Source organism: Lepisosteus platostomus, chromosome 10 (assembly GCF_059453375.1).
Source record: "Lepisosteus platostomus isolate fLepPlt1 chromosome 10, fLepPlt1.hap1, whole genome shotgun sequence".
Taxonomy (NCBI): domain Eukaryota; kingdom Metazoa; phylum Chordata; class Actinopteri; order Semionotiformes; family Lepisosteidae; genus Lepisosteus; species Lepisosteus platostomus.
In genome coordinates, this window is record NC_142620.1 from 8,550,122 (window position 1) to 8,575,000 (window position 24,879).

General features: G+C 38.5%; 1 protein-coding gene across 1 annotated transcript in view; it reads left to right on the forward strand.

The window, feature by feature from the left end:
• The window catches only part of ttll5 (tubulin tyrosine ligase-like family, member 5), a 64,415-nt gene that overhangs the window by 26,260 nt on the left and 13,276 nt on the right, over positions 1–24,879 (forward strand). Inside the window, exons 22-31 of the mRNA XM_088647920.1 lie at positions 73–391; positions 1,508–1,625; positions 2,261–2,407; positions 2,760–2,854; positions 3,130–3,272; positions 5,454–5,894; positions 6,495–6,667; positions 10,211–10,347; positions 20,730–20,922; positions 24,655–24,866. Coding sequence (XP_088504046.1) covers positions 73–391; positions 1,508–1,625; positions 2,261–2,407; positions 2,760–2,854; positions 3,130–3,272; positions 5,454–5,894; positions 6,495–6,667; positions 10,211–10,347; positions 20,730–20,922; positions 24,655–24,866 — 1,978 coding nt within the window. The remainder of the gene's footprint in view (positions 1–72; positions 392–1,507; positions 1,626–2,260; positions 2,408–2,759; positions 2,855–3,129; positions 3,273–5,453; positions 5,895–6,494; positions 6,668–10,210; positions 10,348–20,729; positions 20,923–24,654; positions 24,867–24,879) is intronic.

The following is a 24,879-nucleotide window of genomic DNA, read 5'->3' on the forward strand; positions in this document are numbered from 1 at the left end:
TGCTATATTATCAGTAGCCGATGTTTTCAAGACTTTTCACAGGTGGAAATTGACACTTGGAATGTCTTCCAGGGTCTGTTCAGGGACACAAAGCCACGTCTCCCGAGAGTACGGACACTGAAGAAGAAGATTCTGGAGAAGAGCAAGATGAGGAGGATGAAGAAGAGCAGGAAAAGGAAGAAGGACCAGCTCAGGGTTCTCTACAGAAACTCCCCGTGCACATGGAAAAACCTGTCCAGTCTCAGCTGGCTGGTGCATCCTCCCCTTCTGCTGCACCTGAGAATCCTCTCAAGGGCTCCCAGCACAAAACCGCAGACAAGACGGCCAGACCAGCACAGCCAAAGCCCAGAATTAACCTCCTGCACATCCTGCAGCAGGGGTGGAACCTCAGGTTAGTAGGAGACGTGGTTTGCCGACTCTGAGACCAGACCAGACTGAACTTCATTTTGCACAGCAGAACAGTTTCTTGGCACCACTGCTCCAGACAGAAGTCGAGATCAAAAAGTTAAGGTCAAGATTAATGTGGGGTCATTTTTATTTCAGCTGTAGTCCTTCTCATAGATGAGTATATTTTAATTGCTTAGAAGTCATGAGCGTAATGGAAAATGGAGCACTTCCTCAGAATGAATGTGTTTTGCAAATGTGATGAAATTCAGTGGGGAAAAAAAAAATCAAGCCAGAAGGATCAAACCAATGATTACCTTCATTCATTTCAGAACAGTGGTGTGCTGATGTATTTTTAATTATGGGCTAATTGTATTTTCTTTTTTTTTTGGTTGACGTTTCTGGAAAGGCATAAAACTGTACTGATGCCCTTTATTTAATAACAAACCTGCAAAAATCTCTATTTTTTTTTGCAGTGACATTAATGAATATTTCATACTGCTGTCAGACCTGTAACAAAGAATCTAGTCTACTATTGATTTTTAAAACACGTCTGAAATTCTGATCTGAGAGGAATTATAATAACATGTCTGAGTTTGTAGAAATTCCTTACAACATGCCAGGATTATTGAGGAGTGTGGGCAATTATGTTACAGTATATCATTGTTTGCTTCTGACAGCTTTTCTCAAAACATTTCTTTTATATTTCATTGGCAGCATCTGTTACAGGCTTTTTCATGTGTGCACCCTGCTGAGAAATGGACATTCTGTGCTGGTATACAGCTGATGCAACAGATACATACTTGTCTTTTTGTTTAGTCCATTATATAAAGTAACAAGTAAGAAGATGCCTCACAGATTGGGTTCACAATATTTGTTATCTTAGTAGTTATATTTTTTTGTATTACCTGCTTTGAACAAAAGATGTCACATTTTCATAACTTATCTTTATCCTCTCCAATGTTTGGTTAGGCAGTCCAAGATTAATATTCCAGGGTGTGTTAAACCGTTCTCTCGTCTCTACAAATGGAGTATTTTTTTTCTATTTAATGCAATACAGAAGTCATTCTTTCTCAAATGAATTTGGCAGAATAACTTACACAGTATGTCTTCTCCTCTGCAGCAAAGTCCAGGCCCGGATCGCTTTTTCCTCCTACCTTCACAGAGTTCAGATGAGACTTCTGGCAGAGAGCAAAGGAAATGACAGCTCAGCCTGGCCAGAGAGGGATGATGAGCAAATGGTAACTGTTCAAATCAACATATACTGTGGAAATAAGGTTACAGGAAAAAAGCCTTAGCTTTTCTGCTGCATTGCTAAGAGAATGTTTAAAACCAGTGTTAAAATACAGATGCGATCAGTCTTGTACTGACATTGAAGGAGGCATTAAGGGTAGCAGTGATATAATTGATTGATCGAAACTATTGTTGAATTAAAATGAATAAAAATAGTCTTTAATGATGTCTGTCATATTTATACTTAACCAGCACTGACTCTTTGAATTCACACTACTACATTTGGCAAATGTTTTATGTGGAAGTCTGTCAAGGTACTGTATGTTTTGTGATTAAACTCTGTTGAAACATGTCTTATCTGCAATAGTGATGTACGGATTTAATAAGCAAGGCTATAATTTTAAAAGAACATAAGTTTTGAAGGGGGATATATTTATGTGCAAGAGAATGTAATTTAACCTGTATGAGTTTGTTTTACAGTCACCGTTGGCGATGTGGGGGGTACCTTTTCCTCTCCTCGTTTTCAATCTAAAAGCACACCAGCTGGAAAAATAGGAATGAAGGGTATTTTGAGTCCTTCAAGGTGGTAAACCTTGTGAACATGGACGAGGACTTTGACGGTCCAGTGTTTTTTCGCCCCTAGGAGCTGGTGGTTCGATTCCTGAAGCGAGCTGCCAGCAACCTCCAGCAGGGCTTGAAGATGGTGTTGCCAAGTCGGAGACTCCCCCTCCCTGATCGGCGCTGCATCCTCTCCCAGCAGCTTGGGGAGTTTATCCACTGCTACAACAAGGTGCTCAGCGGCACTGCTGAACTCATCAGCTCAGTGCCTTGGCTTAAACAGAGGCTGCAAAAGGATGTTTTCATCCTCTTCCTGAACATTTATGCAATCAGTCTTTTGCAACCTGATATAAAATGTGTAACCATCACTTCTAGTATTAATCTGTGCCTGCCTTACTGGCACATTTATGAAAGATTCATTCAGTTTTTCAGTTAAAACATGAAACGCAAGCTCAAATGATTGTAACATTTTGTGCACATCTTTAGCTCCCAATTTATTAGTTATTGGAGGTTCCAGCTGGACAAGGCTTTTTGTAAGAATGAAGCTATGGCCCCACTCAATTCTTTTTTTTTTCCATTCTCAGGAGACAGAGCAGATGGTAAAAAAAATGGAGAAGCTAAAAGATGAGGAACACTGCATAAACCCTGATGTATTCCAGGAGTTTGTCACTGGCGCCAGGTCAGTAAGGCTGTACTGTCTTCTTTCATCTTAGTCACATACCATAAAAAATACAGAAGAAACCTGTGCTACCTACTTGTCTCTCAGGGGAAAGCAAAAAAAAAACCCTCATTAATCACATTTCATTTTATATGGGCATATTTTTCATTTTTCTCAGTGTTAATAACCTTCCTGCATGTAATTTATGTGAAGTATACTGAAGATTTAATTTCATTCTCTTAGTCAGGGGAATGAAAATGTTACTCAGTGGGTTTTATGTTTCGCTCCTATTTTAGTGAAAGTGATCTGGAAGAAGTCCTCACATATTACACACACAAAAACAAATCCGCAAGTGTTTTTCTGGGGACAGGATGCAAGAGTGCCAAACCTGGCAGCAGCAAGACCTCTGTTGAAGAGGCTGGAAATAAGAGTCAAAAGGGTGAGTTCCTTTTTTCTTCAGAAACTCTTGTATTTTGAGATCCTTTAAAAACCAATACTTTGTGACTTCAAGGTGAGCCCCAGCAGCATGGGAACTGTACTTCAGAAATGTGCATTTCCTAAACTCCATTAAAGAGCTCATTTTGATGACATGGGTTTTTATAAATGAAATGCTTTAAGTGATTTAGAAACCCGTTTGTTTTCATTTACTTTGTTAGTAGTCAAAATATGAGCAGTGGCCTTCTGCAAGTATTTTTTTATTCACCTGTGTAGTTGGACATGTCGCTAGATTACTAACTCTGTAGAACTGAAACAACTGATTAGTCTCTTTCAGTATCGGCCACCAGCTTACAGGTCAGCTTCACTGGCAGCATCCCACCCACTCTTTGTTTCCATAGCAGGGCTGTATAATTATCTCATAGAAAGTCTTAGGACCCTGCCCCTAGTATTAAACCAAAGAGGGGTGCCATACTGCGTCCATCTGACTTTTATTAGTTCCACAAGATTTCATGTTTGTTAGAAAAATACCCTGTGATTCTGATTTGTATACTTGAAAAACATCCAGTTGGAGGTTTTTCCTGACTGTACTTGTTCTAGGCTTTGCCTTACACACATGATTTGGGACTTACAGTGGGATATGAACAGTTGTAACACTGGTAACATCCAATTATCCTGCTCTTCACACGGACATAAGCTCCCGGTGTTTGAAACTTTTATGTGCCGATGCTTCTCGTTCCGGCCTACAGGAAACCTACCAAAAAGTCCCTGGTTTGTAATTTGAGGTTGGCAGATGGTGGGAAATTTTGGCTTAATCTAGGCTCAGTTATGTTTATCCCAGGTTTTGTATGCCTGTTCTGTCTGGTTTAACTAGCAAGCATCGGCTCACATAAAATCACAAGGCAGAAAAGAGTTTTTATCCCATTACAGCTTTAAATTGCTGACATTCATATTGCGCTCCTGATGAGCTAAGGGGTATGCTTTGTTTTTGTTCACGATAACACTAATGTCTAGTTAATGGAATGTTTAATGAAAGAAGCAGCGTTCCTTTCATGCTCTACTGAGTTTTTTTGTAATCCTTTTAAAGTCCACTGCACAGAGTCTCTGCAATTTAAGTGCTGAAGACAAAGAGTAAAGTCTTCATCTTTCAGTTAAATAAATGAGACGAAAAGCATTTTTATTCTTTTGTTTTTCTTCTCCGTATCTTATTGACTCTTCCCAAAAAGATGAGGAAAGAGTGGTCTGAACTAAATTGACTGTTTTACATTCCCCCTCTAGTGAACTTTCATGTGTGGGTGCCGGGAAGTGTGAAGAAACATGATCTCCGATAAATCAATTTAAATTGTTTATTACCAGATCTGAATAGCATTTTTTAGGTTAATTGCATCAAAAATGATATAAAATTGTGATGTTACAAAGTTGATCAAACTCTCCCTGGTTTTCTGGAAGACCTGTAATGTGGTTTAATTTGTAGGCAGAGTTTAGGCTATCTTAATATTTATTTTAGGATCCCAGGTTGTTTGTACCAGCATGACCTGCAGCAAAATGGTAGGAAGACAGACTTACTGCAATTGGCTGATGACATTTAAAATAGTTCTTAAAGAGGAAGATTCTTGGCAGTCTACATCTCTGCTGACCATGGAGAGACAGAGAGGCAACCTCAGACTTTCTTTCCTTCAGTGCATTTGGATCATAAAGATCACTCTGCAGCATCATTTCAAAAGCACGCCCACGCTCCTGCCCCAGTGTGTGTGGACAAGGTTACTCCCAGTCAGCCTTCAAACAAATGGCAGCTTGGCTTGGAGACTAGTGCTGCGCGCTGTGAGCCAGCAACATCTGTTATTATTACTGATGCTATTAAACTGAATGACCTAAAGTTGTTTTTAAATTTTCCTTTAGTGGGAGCTAGTGTAGGAACAGATGAAAAGGGATTTTTTGAAAAGGTATGTTTGCCTCCTGTTCACGTTTATTGAGGAGGTTGAAAAGTCTCTTTTTTTCTTTTGCTGCACCTGTGAATGTTATTAATTCTGAATGAGGGATCTGGAGTGGAACGCAGTCTGAATGAGCATTTACTTCACACGCATTCCGGATCAATTCAATGGGAAATTGTGTTGCTTTGCACATAATTACTTTGGAATTACTGACACTTACTGTAAAGTGATACCATGTTTTCTTCACTGAACAGCGGTCAATGTGTCAAAGGAGGAGGAGTGGAGTGCCTCAGGGTCTTCGGGATCTGCTGTTAACCCAAGTGCTTCACAGCTGAAGAGCGCCGAGTCTCAGCTGTCCAGATCGCCCCCAGCAGCGTTGGACTGTAACCACATACACATCCAGCCCTGCGCTCCCTGTTCAGTGCCTCCCTCTAGCCAGCCCCCACTGCTCGCACCCTCTTCCTCTCAGAACATGGGTGCCTCTTCCCCCTCGGCCACCTTGCCCACTGCGTCCTGGCTGGCTAACAGGGCCAGGTCTGCTACAGTGTCCACACAGCACGGTTCCATCTCTCAACCTTTGAAGAATAGCATGTCCAGCAACTGCAGCAATCAGGGCCACATCTCCGTGTCCTCTGTGCCCAGCGCAGTCCAGATTTACAGCCAGAAACTTTCCCGACCGATCTCAGCGCGGAATGGTAAGAACATGTGTAGCCATGGAATTGTCTCTTTCTTCTTTCGCTTTTCAAAAAGTAAGAGTAGGAAATGCACACAAGGCCATGTCTTTTTTTTCCCCCCAAGAATGCTGGTGTCGGAGCCAGGATTGCACATGGACTGCATGGTCTCACTGACTTCTTCACCCGCTGAAATTCTTTTGGCTGTAGTGTAATGATGCAATTCTTTTTTCCCCCCCTGTAACTCATGAGAGCTCATGCTGCCACTCTGCCACCCCACCTCATCCTCGGAGTCATATCTTCCAGACGCTTGATACTCTTTGCAGTTCACTGTAGCAGTGAGACCCATGTTTTGTCTTTATTTTGCTATTTACAGTATCTTTTAACCCTTCCTAGGATGATGTATGTATCCATCTATCTCCATCATTCACTAGGGCCTGCGTTGGTTAGTATTTAAAAAAAAAAAAACAGACTTGATTATCTCTAAAGGTTTATAGCAAAATCTTTTGCAAAAACCTAACATAACATCATTGCCATTTAGATTTATATACAGGTGAACAGTAACCTCTGGACTGTCCCAGTCATGCTACTCAGGTTCACCTTGCGTCTTTGTCTGTTTTCCAGCTTCTCATCAGAGCAATCCGAATAGGCCTCGTCCGGGGTCTGCTGTAATTTCCAAAGAGCCCGACGCTCCCTCCAATCAGAAGGCTATTGCCACAGCACTGCAGAGACTGGCTGAGAAACAGGCAGAGCGACAGTACTCTGCCTCGAGCCACATCAGCCTTCTCACTCAGCATGTAAGGAGAGTCACATGTTTTGTTGTCAAACAAACGGAATCGGCCGTCACTTACTATCTTGTTCGTGGAAGGTTTTGTCTTGCTCAGCCATCACCAATATAAGAGATGTCCTGGAAAAGGATTCATGTTCCTGATTTGAATTTCATTGATGGAGAGGTTACCTGTCCAATAGAATTTTAAGGCATGCTACCAGCTTCCTATGCACTCAGTGCAGATATTGCAGATTTAAATTTACCCAGTGGCTTATAAAGATTCGTTGCTGTTTTCGGTAGGCACCGTGCGAAGCAATCTTGCCATTATTGGCAATTTTGGTTATGATCAGCCTTGGATTGTCATCCGCTGTTATTTACGTCTTAGAAGGTAAAATAATATTAATTAAAAGTGTTTTGTTTCAGTGTTTGAACAGCTAGAAGGTGATACTTGTCGCCGTGACATTGTTAGTGTACTGCACAGATGTGGAGAGCACATTCTGAACAATTGTTTAAGCAGTCTCTAAGCTGCTTTTCGGCACCTAAGGGGACGCTGCGTCTTTGAAAGGTGAAGCACTGTGTGGGGTCTCATTATTAGATTCCCTGTGGGGGTGTTCTTTGTGTTGATATTTAACAGGCAGTAAGGTTTTTGTGGTAATTGATGCTTATAAATGGAAGAATGTAGTGAATTGGCACAGAATCTGAGTGACTCTGAGAGCCTGTTTGCACTGCCTCCGTCTCTGTGTGTGAAAAAGATTTCTGTCATTCGCTATCGCTGGGAAGCCCATTCCCCTCCCACCCCCACTCCTCTTGGGTTTTTAGTTATTGGATGGCACCAGACCACACAGACTGCCGTTTTATGATTTCCTCTCTTGCTGTTGAGTATTAAATTACGCTTGAAGGTGTTTTCATCACTTCCCAGGGAAGGTTAATCCTAACTGTGTAGTTTTTTTTTCTTCATTTTTTAGTTTTATGTTATATATTCTCTGTATAAATATGAAGTGAAATTTATGTGGTTGGCCTTCTTGTTTGTATTGGAAAGGATTTAAAGTCTTTTGACTGTTTAGTGGGTACTGTAGAATATTCTGTATCAAACATCTCATAAATTGCTCTTGACCGTGAATTGAAAATGAAAACTTTTTAAACATAAGAATTGTATTACTCTCTCATTAATGCTTGCATCAAAATGTGCGTGAGCCATAATGACAGATTTGGGGATGTTTTTGGCATTTACCAAACGTCTGTTGGCAAATTAACATTATTACAATGGACAGGTAAAATAAGCATTCCCTTAAGTTTAGTATATTTTGCATTTTAAAGTAATTTTATTTTGGTAGTAGAGAGTAGCTTTGAAAAAACTTGTATTAGAACTTAATCTTGCGTATGAGAAGAAGATCTATCTTTTGCCTTTGTATACAGTAAAAACATCATGCTGTTGTCTTAGATTTCTATTTGTGGTACCCCAGCATCATTCCAGATCATCACAAAGCACATGTATTTCTTATAGGGGGGGATAAAACCTTAGACAAAACTGGGAATTCCTCCTTGTTGTTATCTTTGTCAATCAAGCAGTGCAATTTAAGAAGGATTATTATGTTTTGTTTCGATTCAGGCCATTTATTTCACCAGCACCTGAATTCATGCAGAAAATTAAGTCCTGAGATTTTTTTTTCATGCAGTTCAATAGGCAGTGCATGGATTCTAATCCCTTAATGATAGCTGTTTCCTTACACTTGCTTTAGAAATGTGGGCATGCTACGCAACTAAGAGCAGAATGTTATTTAAACTGTTCAGCGTAATCCAAGTTTTTGCAGATATGTATGGAATGCAGATAATAATAATACTTGTACATACTGATCTATTTAGATGTGCCAACATCGCCACAGTGAATGAGAGAAACAGACATCAGCACAAGGTTTCAGTCACTGTATTGAATGGCCACTTAAATGAAAGAAGAAATAAAACACCCCTTTTTTGTATTTCTTTGAAACACAAAATACTTGGCACTGTTTAAGTAGACATTTTTGTATGGATTTTTTATAATACCTATTATCATGGATACCATGATATTTACTATGCATGACTATATGTGAGAGTTATTAGACATACAGTAGGTGGTGTATAGGTCATCAGATCTGTATTTATTCAGTAGAACTAATGGTAGGAAAAGTGAAAATTGTTTTCAAGTAATAACAGCATTTGATAATATGCTTGTGGTTAATAAAATGACCCTGTAAAATACATTTTTATTTAAATAACTTTTTTGGACCAGTTTCACAATAGTCACTGTAAATCTGCAGCTAGACAATAACTGATTTTGATATTACTTTTCATGCCCTTTTAAGAATAAAATTCCTTAGAGGAAAATATAGAACATTAAAATAGAGCACTAATAAGTCTTCTACTTCTGCTGCATTGTGGCAGTTCTTTCATTAATTTAAACACCTGTCCTAAAGGAATGTGTAACATTCGCCTTTCCCCTGCATTAGAGCCACCTAGATAATTCACTCGCCTGCCCAGAAATATGAAATAGTGAACAGCATTCTGTAATTTAAAAATGTACAAAAATAAATTTATATTTATTTTCTTAAATGTCTGAAAAATAACAGTCATTAAAATGGATTACATCTGATGTAAATGTAGAAAAATGCCTCTAGTATTGTTTTCTTTTATTTTAAAAACAGTTTAGTTTTGTCCTGCACCCCAGGCATTTCATTATTAAAAAAATACATTTGGAATCTAAAAATAGCATTTGAATAGACATCAGATAAAATGCTCTAATTGCTCTCTTTGTGGATAACAATAATGTGTATAATTATTTTTAATTTCCACTAAATTCCAGTTTAATAATTGCCTTCTGTATGTAACAGAACTGTTAAACACCAGCCAGAGAGGCTGTTTTTTCACTGTCTCACCACCAGATGAGACAGTACATCACTGCTAATTGGTCTGTTCCGGTTGTAAACAAATTTGACTGGTGAAAAATTATCATCATCCTCCTGGAGGTAAAGACCACCTGCCTTTAGAGGCAAGCGGAGCCTAGCTCCAAGTTGTTCTGTGTCCATTTTACTGGATGATGGATAAATCAGTTGTACCACACAAGATATTACCAGATATGTCAGAACTAAAATATTAGTTGCTGCTTCCAAGTATTCGAGTGTAAGCATCAAGAGATTTCATACAGTTTAAGGTTCAAATATGTATTAGTTCAACATGTGATATAAAGATAATATAAAGTCTCCTACAAATAATTGGTTTTCATGAATTGCTTTAGTGAAAGATATTTTTAAATCCAAATTCTCACAATTCAGATTGGCATTTCAGATTCAGTTCAAGTAGGGAGCTGCGTCCACATGCGTAGGCTGCAAAGGAAGGAGTAAAGGTTTATTCCAGGCAGAAAAGAGAAGAAAAGCAACGCAACGTTTCGGCTGTGGGGTCTTCATACACCCGAAGAAGGCTCCACAGCCAAAATGTTGTGTTTCTTTTCTTCTCTTTTCAGCCCGGAATAAACCTTCAATTGTTCCACTTCAGATTCAGATTCGATTTTAAGAGTTTGTGTGTCTTTGGTTCACAGTTGAGCAACCTTAACCTCGCAAGTGGTGCTTCAGGCCGAGGAAGCTTTGCCTTGAATCCTGGAGTCCGTCCAGGTGTGGTCGCTCCAGGGCCTCTGAGAGCTGTCCGTTCGGACACCACTCTCACCAGCGGGTTGAGGTAGGTTTCAACTACAAATCCAACTTGTACATCACTCTGCAGATGCATTCCCAGCGTCTTAGACGGTGGATGTTGGCTCTTTAAAACTCTGATTTTTTTATTTTTGGCTCTTTGATTTTTGTGCGGCTGCAATTTTTTGTAGGGCTTTGTGCAGTGTTTCAGTGCCTCTGAATAACTTCTTCAATGGCAATTGATCACTCGCCCAGGATGTCTAAAATGAACTGCTGTGGCCACTTCTCACGATGCTGAAGCATGGATCCACAGGGTTGAGTTTATAAAGAGAAATGCCGTGCTTAAAACTTTGGATTACTGCCAGGGTAGTCATTATTAAGTGTAAGTAAAATAGGGGTCATGGAGCAGGTGCGCTGCTTCAGACATCTTTTGCAGAGAAAAGAGGGCCACCCTTGTGAAGGAATAGCATTTTACTGATTGCGGGAAAGTTTTCTGTCGTTCAATAAAATAACATAAAGGGCTTTCTGGAAGTTAGTAGTGAGAGAATGGGTGTGAGTGTGGTGGAGGTACTCTGTGTTTGAGAGAGCTATCATGAATTGCCCAGCAGGCCCTTGCATTGTACAGTCATGCCACCTCTTAGACTAATCTTTTCAGATATCAAAGTCTAGCTGCTTACCTCCTGGAATGCTTTTCAAGTACAATCAAGGGGTACTTTTGGTGGTTTTCTGCTTTTGCTCTACCACTGGGCCAAAATATTTGAACAGCAGTACATACAGCACACGTGATCCACAATTGAAATGAACAATGGTTCTGTTTTTCAGTCTTTTTCAGTGGAAAAGTGTTGCTAACTGCAGTGTTATAGCCCGTGCCGTTGCAAAACGACAGGAAAAAAACAAAGCAGTAAGTGCTTGATGGTACAACAGCCTCTTTCAGACAACGTTGCCCAGGGAATGGTTCATCCACATGTTTTCCACTCCAGTAGAAGCACCACAGCTGTTGCGTATATGAAGCAATAATGAATATGCTTAACCACATTTCATTTGTCATTTGTTTAACGAAACTCCATTTACTGTATTCACGATTCAGTTATAAAAAAACTGGTCATGCCAATCTGCGATAAAGTACACGAGAAAGGAAGCCTGTAAATTTTTTGGTTGAATCATTGGCATTCATCCAGGTTTGCACAGCTGTATTTCTGTGGCATTCGCATGGGCATGTCCTCCTGCTTCCTTGCTAAATGTGCTTTTGTCAACAAACAGACGAAATGCCAAGATGTCTCTTCCTTGCAGAAAAGATGAGAAGCTGCAGTCATGTGGGAGTTTCAGAAGTTAGCCGTCTGCAGAATCTGGAAGCAAAAAGATGCTCTTCAGCTAACAGGCAGCCAACTGAAACTATCTCAGTTTTTGGAAAAGTTTACCGTAGAATACATTGTTAAGGTTAAATTCAAAATCATTTACAATTTGTGGTACTACAACAACAAATATTAACAAAAATAGTGTGCTGTAATAATAATACTTTGAATTGAGTATAACAATTTCCTGGTAAGGGACTCGGCAACCTGCAGTCTATAGCAGAAGAGTAAGGCACCAGATGGAACACCAGTCCATCACAGGGCACACACTCAGTCAAATTTATAGACACCAGCTGTCACATCTCACAAGAAAGCTGCTGATACAATAGCATCATGAGAACATGCATTGGCCTGCTGGAATTTTGTCATGTCAGGATGGGCTCAGAGGCAAGTGAGGTCTCGGGACTTGATCAATGTGGCACCATGCTTTCAGGTTTGCCCTCATTTGAAGTGGAGTTCTGTAAGGACTGGACAATGCTCAGACCGTGGTATTTGGATTTAAAATGGTTTGTTCTGCACGACAGTAAGTGCATCATTCTGTATGTCATGCTTGAATATCCATCAGTGGGTACTAAAAATTGTGTAAACTTTTATTAACCTCTAAAGGAATTTTGGCTTCACTGCACGCAAGTCTACAGTACCTGTGTCTTTTAGTATAGCCTCCAACGCACTGTTGGGACAAAGGCATTATGCGCAGAATAATTGGTGCTTACTGGCTCATTTCTTGATTTTTACCAGAGCTGACCTTTAGCAGTTTAAATTGCCTCATCACCTGTGCCCAGGAGGTGATTTAGTGCTTATGCAACAGTCAAAATCACTGGAGTATATCACTGTCAAGAATGCTAAATTAATCAAAATAACATCAAAACATTTAAAGAAAATCTACAACTATATTTTGTGCTTCAAACGATAAAATAAAGCAAGGAATAAAGCAAGAAGTTTCTTTTGACATTCAGTATATTTAAATGGAGGAATTATCTTGTCAACTTTTCATGTTTTAAATTGTGCTTTAAGTAGTTTTTTTTCTATGGTACCAAAATGCTGATGTTTAAAGTACGTTTTCCACAGGAAAAGACAGAAAGTAAAGAATGAGTATCCAACAAGTGTAAATTGTTGCTGGCCAATATCTGGTAACCTATTCATGATGAATGTTCAAAATGAACAGCCACCCTTATTAAACAGGTACAGAAAATGACGGAGTGATCCTGTGCTTTCAATATCATGGGAGGAATCCAGGTTTAAAATGAAACAGCTGTCTCTCTCGTTTTTGAGCCTTTACACAGTTATAGCAACTGTGTCCAGTAGTGCTCACTGGCTGCTACTGTCTACTGTGATAGGATCAGAAGCCTTAGCTTTGCTGAGGAGACATGTCCACTGTTTGAGACACTGGGTTCTGGATTGCCATGATGAGGTCCCAGCAGTTATGCAGTTATACATCAGTTAAACAATCCACAGATGAACTTTTTACATGAAGATTTTACTGAAACTAATGGATGAGCTTCTGATGAATACATGTTTTTCAGCATATACTCTGCCGAGTTATGGTCATCAAGACAGTGAATGAAAAGCCAGGGTTGTGATTGTAGCTTCAGGGATCTTTAAGCCTCCGTTCCAGCTAGCTAGAAAAACAGTGTGTCTAAATATATACCGATGCTTACAAAGATCATGAAGTTCTATGTTTGATTTTGATCTATCAGGAACTCAATTATGACAGTTGTCAGTCTCCTGATTTTGAAAGGGGAACCCCATCTGTACAGACGCTATAAAAAGCAGAAGTATATTTTTGTTTTATTAATGCCAATCTGTTTATTTTAATGAAATATAACTTTGAACATAACAATCAAAGGAGGCTTCAAAGAACAGAAGTCTTTGGATGCCTACTGCTGCAATAATGCATTCTGTCTCCCACATAAAAAAAATCATTATATCAATCAGCTACATGTACATTCCCTTAAAAGACCTCTGTTTTTGTTTTCCTTTTTAATACAGTTCTTCATGTACAGTGTGGTATTTGCCCTCCAGAGTGCTCTAAGAGAATGGTGCATTGCTGTCTCCCCAGGGTTCACTTCCAAAGCAAACAGCCATTCTTCACCAAGAGAGACTGGAATCTGTGAAATGTAGGGCTGCTGCATATAATTGGGAAGAGCAAATTTGGTATAATACCAATATGCAAAGGATCACAGTGAATGCACAATGTTTTTCTCACAAAGGTTCTGTGTGGGATATTAACTGATGTACTAGACAGGCTTATCTCAGGATTAATTTCTGAATTTGGTCCATCCTTGTTTTTAACAAAAAATTGTCGTGTTCCACACCTGTAGAAACAAGTCTTTGCAGTACCTCACAACCTTGTAATTCCATCTTTTATAACATACTGTAATTTACTGATCGATTATTTACAGTAGTTGATTTTGGAGAACGCCTTCATATAATTCTGAAAGATGATGGCTGAGTCTAATTGTAAAATTAGCCATCAGTTAACTGCATCATTAAGCTATCATGTAGTAAAGAGACGATTCTTCTACGTTATCTCAGAATAGCACTACATGCTGTCCAACAGATTAATTGCAGCACAATAATTGAAAGAGCACTGCTATACTAATGTATAGAAGTCCGATCTGCTGACTGGTATTATTATAAAATGCTTTATGTACAGATATTGCATTCTAGATGTTTCTCTGTGTTCTGTAAGCTATTATCGTTGGCAGAAAAATATATTGTTGCCTATTTGTGAAATTATATGATGTTTTCTGAATTTTGCTTCCTGTGCAGGCTTTTTCCAGCTATATAGAGTAAGTAAATTTAATTAAGTGCTTGCCACATGTTTCCTAGTACTGCTGGCATCTGCAGTTCAGACATGTTTGGAGAAATTGGATTTTTGAAGTGTGCTTTATAAAAGTACATGAAGTAGTCATTCTTTTACTTAGAGAGACAATGAAACAAAAGATCTTTGCTTTGCAGGAAACAAAAAAGCTTAACCTTGAATAGTTCACATGGGCCTAATTTACTCTTGACAAGGATTAGTAATCCCAGTTTGCACAGGAATTGCTTTCTAAAGGCAAATTAACAATGAGAAGATTTTGTGTGTAATCAACTTTGTGCAACTTTATTGGTGCTTAGTTTGGGGTATTAGGTCACAGTCAATAAAAGTTAAGGGAGAGTTTAATAGTCTCTAAAGGATGTTTAAAGTAAAAATGAAAGTTTATATGGTCCTAGGAAAGGAGTATCCTAAATTATAGAACTGTTGGATTTAGCAAGTACTTTTATTGTGTACTTTAAACATGTTTTTTTTCTTGAAGTGAGCAATCAAATGACTTATTTGATTGTTAATTTATAAAAAGGATATTTGGAAGAATAGGAAGGGAGTTGCCTGCAGATGCAGATGCATTAGCACAGCTCACTGCTTTGTCTTCTGAAAAAAAGTGAAAACTTCAGTTCCAAGCTTTTGTGTGGATATTTTGTCGCATATTGTGTTTTCAATCATTTTGAGGAAGATGTGGTAAAACAAGCATGCCAAAACCATGGAAATGTACCTGTATAAGAGGATGGAAATATGAGCATATTTGTTTTGTTTTACTGCTTGACATTTACAAATATGACAGGTTGAGGTCAGTTTTCATTTTAGGTGGTCCATTAATGATCAAATGGACAGTGCTGGAAGGGTTAACTGCGTGCGGGTGCTCTCTATTTTTTCAGTGATACGTGAGTGACAGTGTCTCAGACAGTTTGGCCCAGATCTCCAATTTTATGTTTTTCCAGTCCAGCCCTTCCTTATGTATGGAACTGTCAGGGAATTCCTGGAATGTCTGGCTTTTTCCCTTTTTAGAATGTTTTTATTTCCAGAAAAGAGGGGAAAAAAGTTTTTTTTTTATTAAAAGTATTTTTTTTTTCAAAATGTATATTACAGGCAGGAAAAATGAACTGAATTTGCTGCAGGTATTATCAGATTTGTATAGACGTAAGTGCACCTTCGTTTTGAAAGGAGAAGCAGTGTGACTTCCTAGAGGCCTAAATAGCCATTCTGGAAGAAGTGCCTGCTCTTTTCATTTTCCCTTCCCAAAATTCCGCATACATTTTAGTGTTTGTATTGTATTACTTGATTCCAGTACTATGTCAGGAAATGTCCAATTTATAACGCATATTGATTTTGCAAATGATTCCTAACCTCCGCAGAGACACCAGCTTTAGTTTTTGACGTTTATTGCAGTTGTTAGTGGAAGACTAAAATACTTAAGTGGATAGTAATAATCCATTCCATTTACTAAACACTTATTCTAGCCCTTTATTATTTTTAAAGGTAGACGCACAACTTAAAAAAGCAAGAGAGGAGATGTTGGAATTTCAGAAAGTGTCATTTCAGCAAATAACTGTGTCTACCAATATTCCGTCATTCGAAAAAGTAAACTTGTACAAGGCCATTTTTATATTTTTGGTAAAGAAATTGTGAAAGTAACAAAGGTAGCTGAGGATTATTCATCGGCTTTAATATGAACCATGCTTGTTAAATCTTACCACACACTGCAGCTTTGTAGAAGTCTCCTTTGTTCATGTTAAGCTTACTCTTAATGTTAAGATAAACAAATTTAACAAATAAACCAGTGTTTCTGGATCCTTGTGTTGCCACACAGTGATCCCTTTTTGGACAAGAGTAGCCGCTGACTCCTTTTTTCCCCCCCACTCTCTGATAATAATCAGTAACAGTGACATAGCTTTCTGGATTTAACTCTGCATAGTTGCTTTTTTTCCTGTGTCAAACAGTTTAACTGTTTCTGATGTAAATCTACCAGCTTATTATTATTATTGCTGTAATTGTAATTGTTATTGTACGAGATTTAGAATAATACTACATCTTTAATGAGATATAAGGTGCAGATGCTTTGATTTAGAAATGATACTGTTTCTTTAATGTATAATTTCCTGAGTCCCTGCGCTGGGGCCGGTGGTCTTTGCCAAACATACTGAAACCGTTAAGCGTACCGGCTCTTTAAGCAAACCACGGGGGTGTAGCGTGATGGGTTTCAAAGAGAAATGATCCCTTTGAAGTGTGTTTCCAGTATCTGCCAGGTATGCTGCCTCAGCGGTTTGAAAATGGTTCCTATGCTCAGTTTTTCATATAATCCTGTGAGAGTACAGTGGAATTTATAAAAACAATCTAAATTTATGGCATTAACTCTTTGTGCGCTGTTTAGTGAACTGGAAATACTCTAGAAAGATCTGTTTCATTCCTGGCTGAGAAGTAAAAACAAAATGGCAGAATTACCCATGCCTAAAATACTGTGATTGCTGTAAACTAGATGCTTAAATCTATACTTCATTAGTTTGTGTGGCACTTTCTTTAGTGAGTTATTTGTCTTTAACACATCTACGCAATTGATTGAGCAAATAGAAATAAAATGACTTCACACTATATTAGTCCGCTTGAGGCCAGAAGTAACTTGTTGTACATCTTCTACGATGAATCCCTGTTTCTGTGTTGTACGCAGTGTGCCTCAAATCAGTCTATTACATGTACATTTTCAGTGAGAATTCCATCACGTTTCTGTTTACATCAGTTCTGTTTCCCAGCTGATCTCCTTGTTTTCACCACTTTGCATCGATCATTGTCCAGGTCCATAAATTAGCTGAGAAGCATTTGACTTCCTTGAATAGGCTGCCACATCAACCACACCAAGAGTATGGTATGTAAGAGTTGAGCTGAACATAGTGGTAGACTGTTTTTGTTCACTGTAATATTTCTGCGTTTTCAAGACTCGCAATTAAATGGTAGATAAACTGATCAAAGCTGTTGGAATACGACATCAGCTGCTTTGCAGATCCAAGTAAGCCCATCTGAAAAGTAAAGGAAGGAAAATCTTAAGGCTGAATGGAAAAAGCAAGGAAAGGATTTTTTTGTTTGATGTCCTCCTTTAATAAAAAGGTTTTTATTCACCTTAATTGGAACCAGATGTGATACTTTGCACCAGGCGTTCCCTGGGGTATGCACTAAAGAAATTCCACTACCAGATAATAAGAATGTGTTAATGAATGGACTGAGACATTGTAGTGGCAGCACTTACAGTTCTGATGGAGTTAACCTCTCGTTTTCCAGGGCTTGTCAGTCAAGCACATCCAAAATGGGCAGTCAAGCTGTCTCTCTCTGCCCAGTGATTCCACTATGTCTCTGAAGTATTCTTGCTGGCATTAAGTGTGTTAACAATACATTCTGTGTTGCATATCATTCACGGATATGCTTTTCAGTGCAGACACCAAGAAAGAAAATAAATCGATGATGGAAATCATGAAATGGTGGCTTGGAGCTTTCCATATTGTTCCATATTGTATGTACTTTGAGGTATGGCGTAAGTTGAGTGTACGGATACCATTTTAAAATTATATTTTTGTAAATACCCACGCCTTACATTGAAGTAAAGGATATCGATATGCGTTTCAGAATATGCTGTATGCAAGAAGCAGGTTTTTTAAACAATTCAAGTTAAAAGCTAATAGTAATACATGGAATAATAATTTTATTGTGGGGCTTTAAACATACTGCACAGAAGGCTGCAAAGGCTAATCAAATCTCACACATATTATATTTATTAAGTATTGTAGTGTTGTTATGTTTGTCCATGCAAGGCTTAACACATGAATGTTGAAGTGTTCTGGTCCATAAGAACATTTAATGAAATGGTCTTGTGAAATAGTTTACAGACATATTCTAATCACTATAGTTCTGCATTTACATGGGAAAGCTCAGCTGTACACGTATAGTTAGTTTGGAACGGGAATTCTTATAACAGTCTGGTACACGTATGTGCTGTATTTGTGGTCAGTCTTTCAATGCCTAAGAAGTAAAGCATAAGAAAGAGGTAAGCCATAACGCTTTTCAAGACCTTATCTATAATTTAGATGTAAAGGGAATATAAAGGCAGATCGAGTGTTGTGAAACTCTGCTTAATTAATTTTATGTTTTTATGAATGCAATAAATAAGATGGAAACATTACTGTGCAAACAGGATGGACGCATGCGACATAAAAATATAAAAAGATGCAGCAATCTCAAAGGGAAGAAGATACAGGAAGAAGCAATAAAATGAGAAAAGAGTACCAGAGGTAAACAAAAGGTACAGGTATGCTGTGCACCCAGAAACTCAGTTGAGAGAGGGAAACCTCAGCTATACCAGGCTTTATAGGTACTGAATCGTATGCTGTTGGAAGGAAGCTGCCCCTCTTCTCTAGGCCTGTTGGATTAGGATCTTTAAATTAAAATAGCATTTGGATAATCTAATGACCAATTTTGCTTTGTCTGGCAGCCCTTCTTACCCAGTTTTTTGCAGTTTGGTTTGATTTATTTGTTTCTTTAAAAAATTGCCACTGTTTTCATAGTGTCTTTGGTTTGAAAAGAGACCGCTTTGTGTTTACATAATGACAAGCAAGTCAGTTCAGATGAAATTCTCACCATTCTCACTTGTAATTCTCTCTATAGTTATGACTAGCTATTGGTTAGCTGCTTGTCTTTTTCCAGTTAATCTGTTTATGGTTATGACGTTCCCAATTTAACCACGTTAATTTAAATATTTCCTTATTTCACAATATTCTTAAGCTTATTAATGCAGTTTTTCATTGCTTTCATCTCAGTTTACATGTAGTGAAATTGTCGTTTTTGCTATTAAATTTTTTTGGAATATAATTTGACAGTTTTTATCTAAAATTACACCTGTACTGTTTTCCGTTGCTAGCACCATCTGCAGTGTTACAAATGGTCGGAATTTTATTTTCCAACTGTTATTCATTTATTCATTTTTGTCTAATTTATAGCAAAAGTTCAAGAACACCTTCTACAGTAATAAAGGGCTTTATCAGTTCCCTGACCTCTTTTTTTGAACAAGATAGTAGTTTGGCCGCTGGAGCTGTAAGATGTATTTATAAACCCGTGCAGGTGCCATCAAACATTGAGTTGGTAAATGGAGTATTAAATTTACATAATGTCATATTTCACATTGAGTTACATGTTGAAAAAAGCAAGACAGGATGATTGTTAATACCCTTAAACTTCAGGTTAACACTGACAGTTTAAATTTCAGTCTAGATGATGGTATTAACTTTGTCTTAATACCCTTCTGCCTTACTTGCTGTTTTATTGCTGCCATTCAGATAAAGAAGCCTTAATTGCTTTAGAATGCAATGTGACCTGGTGTACAGAGAAGCCAGGGCAAATCTCTAGAAATAGATGAAACCTATTTGCTCTCTTACCCACTGTGGATGAGATTTTGAAGTATCCTGATCAGGTGTCTGACTCAGTTATAGGAGGCAGACCTCTGCTGTCATTAAACATGTAGTAACGTGACTACATTTATGTGAGTTAAGGCCAAATTAGTCTTAGTTTTAATTTGTCTTGTTATTTTGATTCGAAAAACATCGCAGTGTTTGGATGATGATGATGACGATGATGTGAAATCCTCTTTTTTTCCTGCTGTTGTGGTCTGTTATCTATCCTGACTGCTAAGATGGAGTGAGGCCTGAAAGCACTGAGTTCAAGGTTTCTTCGAGAAAAAGGAGAATCTATTCAGCCTGGGAGCAGTGTGCCAATACAAACGGGCTGTGATGTGAGAGGGCCAGAGCCCAGGCTGTGGGTGCTGTGGACTGTTGCTCTTCACAGAGAGATTATTTGGTGTGTTAACTGCTTCTGCCATGCGGTGCCTAGTTGGATGGAACTACTGAGCATTTCTATTTGCTCTCTTATTTTTTTATTTGTTTATCATTCCAAAGAAAACTTTGTAGGATTCCTTTGCTGGTTAAAACCATTTTCACATGTCGTTCTTGCAACTCCCCCCCCAATATATTAATGAGAAGCCTTTCCATGCATATGTTTCTGAGACAAGGCAATTCCAACCAGATGAAAAATGAAGAAGGTATAGAAAAAAGGAGAGATGAAAAAAGTGGGAGATTAGCCTTCATTGAATATTGGAGGAGATTCACTTGGCAAAATCTCGTTTCGTGTAGATTGGGCCTTCGTGCTTCAGCAGCCTGGGTGTTTGTGGATCCTTTTGTGTTGAGTGTGGTTATATCTTGGCCAGCTATCATTAATACCTTCCTACAGCTCCTTAAAAGATGATGACAGCACATGGCAAGGAGAAACAGAACATGCATACAGCATGGTCACAGGGGTCTCACCACAGCAAAGATACCAGCCTACCACCGGCAGCTACCAACTCCAGTTTGCAATCCAGCAACTCCAGCAACAGAAGCTACAATCCCGCCAATTGCTGGACCACAGCCGAGCACGGCACCAGGTACGACAACATGGTACTTTCTTCCTTTTCATGCTGAGGCGTTTCTGTACACCAAATGAAAATCTGAAAGAAAAGTGGTGTGAAGGGTGAGTAGAAAAATGTTCAATTTTGCAGAGCTGGAGGAGGCTGAAGACAGCTGCGTGTTCCAAACCCTGGGACTTCAATTGTGTTTCTGTGTCAAAAACATTTTAATACCAATCTTGATTTTCTTTGATTTAGGTTCAAAGAAATGCAAGAAGCTGTAATTTTTTTCCCCTGATGTTTAAACCTTATTCAAATAAAGCTTAGATGTAAACACTTAAGACTTCTAAGCACTATTAAATTATAAGACAGGAAAATTTGATTCTGCTGAGAAAAGTCAGGAAGCCTCTGGATTGAGGTCTTTTGTCTGCGGAATATCAATGTGTTGTTTTTTTAAACAATGATATTGTCCAAATCCCTGTTAAAAGCTTGCACACTGTCTAGCACTTTTAGGAAAATCTTCTGTTAACATTAGCAAAAAAAATTCCGGGAATTTTTGCACAAACCACCAGCACAATGGAATCCAGCGGGAACATGGTTATAAGGCAAGGGATCTCATTCCTTGAAAGCAACTGTAATTTTTCAGAACCAGAATTTTCTTTCTACCTTAGCTCTCCTTTGTACAGCTTTAATGAGAGGGTAGTTTTGACATTTTGTCAGTCTGTTATTTCCCTTTGGCAAATATTGAACCTTGGGCCTGAAGGATGGTGCACAGCCTAGGGGGTCTGTACATGACCTCACTAAAGGCCATCGTTTCAGGAGACAGAATGGAATGACGTTAATTTTCAAGATAATTTCTTCAAACAGATTTATTTGCTGAGCAAAGACCTTACATTATTAACAGAAGTTGGGTCTGCCTTGTGGACAAGACAAGGGCATTTGTTTTTGTCACTGGTAAAAAATCAAAGCTAACAATACATTATTTTCTCCTGTTGGTTGCTGCTAGTGTTCAAACATGATTTTATTTGGGTTGTTTTTTGGTTAAAAAAACTTTGAATTTGGTCTTCTCTTCAGCAAATGTGCAAAGATAGTGTTTATTTGTTTCCTGTAGTAGTTCTGCACATGGTTGACAGTTGATATGGGATCATATGTCAAGTCTGTAATGGCCAAAAGACAAAAAAAAAACCTTTGGATCTAACTGTTAGATACAGTTATTTAAAAAAAAAATGCAGTTGTTTATGACGTCAGTATTTCTGCTGAGGTTTGGTCTAATTAATGTGAGTGAGGTGATGTTTTCTTTGGCAAAAGACTGAGTGGTTACGCAATAGTTTCTGTGAAAATGATCCTTGTAACCGCTATCCCCTCCCTCAGACTAATTGAAGAGAGTTCTGTGGGTCACAGAGCTCCACAAATCATCGGGGATTCCAAACCGTAAGTGGGTAGCAGGATTATTGACATTTGTCATTTTTCAAAGAATTAAAAGAAAAAAGAAGATTAAAGAAATTCTAAATGCATAATTTTTTTGGTAATTTCAATGTTTTTTTTTACTTCCTTACCTATTACAGGGCTTTCATCATACGGATCTTTTCAGTTTATTTTTTCTGTATCACCTTGAGATTGAAAGATGAAGGCTGACAAGTGTTAATTTTTTACATCATGCAGTGCCCTTCCAGTTCTGCGGGCCAAAAAGATCTCAAGTTTAAAATACACAATATATAACATCAGTGTGTTTTTATTTGCACATTACACATTCATTTTAAAAACGGACAGAGAAACAGGTCCATAGGAGAAAAAAACGTATATTTCTCTATCACAATCAAACTATCAGTAATCTTTTATTTTAAGAATGTGGTATGAAAATTAATTTTATGGTTCCAGCGAGAATTTCTAAATACTGGCAGGCCTTTCCGACTCCCTGAAACTAGCCCAACAACCCAGACCTCCCTGGATTAAAGCTTTCTCCTCCTCAGTCTCCTGTTTATCTCTTTCCTCTCATTCCTCTTTTCCTTCTGTTCTTTTTTTCTGTTGATAAATGTTTTCTTTTCATTCACAGTTGCTTTATATTTCTTAAAATATTGTTTTTATCCTCTTTTATGTGGTCCTCTTTAAAGTCTACTTTCTGAATGCAGAAAACTCTACTGAGGGGTGGAAAAGAGCAGAGATTGTATAGTCTAGAGGAGCTGTGTACTATATTGTATTAACTAGAGCTTAATTTTATTCACCTTTTTGGGCTAGATATCATGAAAGAATAATTTAAATTCCAAAATCTGAAAGAGCTGCTGTGAAATACCTCACCATAGAAATATTATACAGAGATATTGAAACAATCTCTTGTGATTTTTCTACGTTATATGCTGTTTTATAATCATAAAGGCCATGTACAATCAAGCATTTTTCAAAATATTAAATGACAGTTTTCTTCTTGGCACTATGGAAGAGAGACATGCAAATATATATTAAATGAAGTATTGAAGGTCAGCATTCAAAACTAGTGGTGAAGTTTAAGAAATGCTTTTAAAGTGAACTAGAGGGTCATTCTATGCACCATATTTAGTGGTTTTCATGGGAGATTAGAAAATAAGGATCTTATCCTGATTGCTTTCTGCCAGATGCACAGTTGGCTCCTAAATTTGAGGATTAATTGGCTTGTACTAACCTCAGTGGAGCATGTGTCATCTCCAGCCCCACCTCTTTACAGTTGAGAATGGCTGTAGAAAGAAAAAAACAATTGCCTCAGTGGGGTCAATTAAAAGGCTAATTTCTAAAGTCATTGGTTCATTAAGTCACTAAAAAATGCGGATGCACAGAAGAGTTCCGATTTGGACACAGATGTTTACAGATGTTTCTCGGAAAGCCGTTGCTGGAAGTGCACCACAATCCTAGATAAGACATGAAACAGCGGTTTCAGCAGTTTGAATCTTAGTCTTTGTGCATTGTTTTGAGAGCTGCAAAAAAACAGACACAGCATAAATCGTGTGCAAAGGTTTCTATGATGACAGCATCGATTTTTTTTGAACTAACTGGATTTTAGCATTGCAATAAACACTGGGAGTCTGTGCCAGGGTGTTTCATTTTAAAATGTTGCATATACAAATGTGCTCAGATACCATTACAAGAAGCAAATGTGCAGTTCAGCACTCCTCTGCTGTTTTGTTTGCTGCGCTGGTGCTCTGGTCCTTGTTCCAGTTACTGGGTGCAGACTGTAAGGCTCCTTGCTAGTGCTGGCGTCTAGCCACCTGGCAGGCAAAGAAAGGTGCCCTTCCTGGCCCTGTTAAACTACTACATAGTTACGAACCTTCTGACTTAGAAATTTAGCATTTCATTTATCAACACATTAATAGTTTTAAAATATCTCATGTCATGCTGCAGTGCTTTCAAAATTCATTCTGGGAAAGAGGACAATGATTGGACTATAGATGTGTGAGTGTGTGCATGTATATTTTGCTTCTGTTTTAAATTGAAAGCATACTGGTTCATAATCTTTACATGAAAGATTAGTTTACATTGTGAGTTTTTATTTGAGTTGCCTTTCCCCTATAAATATTATTCTTTAGTGCTGATGTGCTGAATTACAGAGATTAGCCGGAGTTTAAAGAACTGCAGCCAATCTCTGAAACTTTTGTGTGAAAAGAGCTTAGCGGTGTGGGTCAGTGTCTGAAAGGACCACTGTATAAACTTATTTTTTTTATGCACGTATGGAAAGAAAAAAAAAACGTGACGTTATATTCCAGCAACGTAATCACAAGGCATTCGTCTCTCCTGAAATTCCAGGCAATCCTGGCACCACAGCCTGCACCCCCTAGTCCTGCAGCACCGACGTCGCTGTCAACCGGGGCATCAAGTCCGTGGCAGGGGGGGCTCCACAGCAGCTCTGCCTGGGCTGCCCACCCACCGAGGCTGAAGCCGCCTCCTGTCCTGGCCCCAAAGCCACCCATCAACAGGGAGGGCATCACCAGGAAAACAGCCACTCAGCGCCTCGTCAAGTAAGAGCCATTT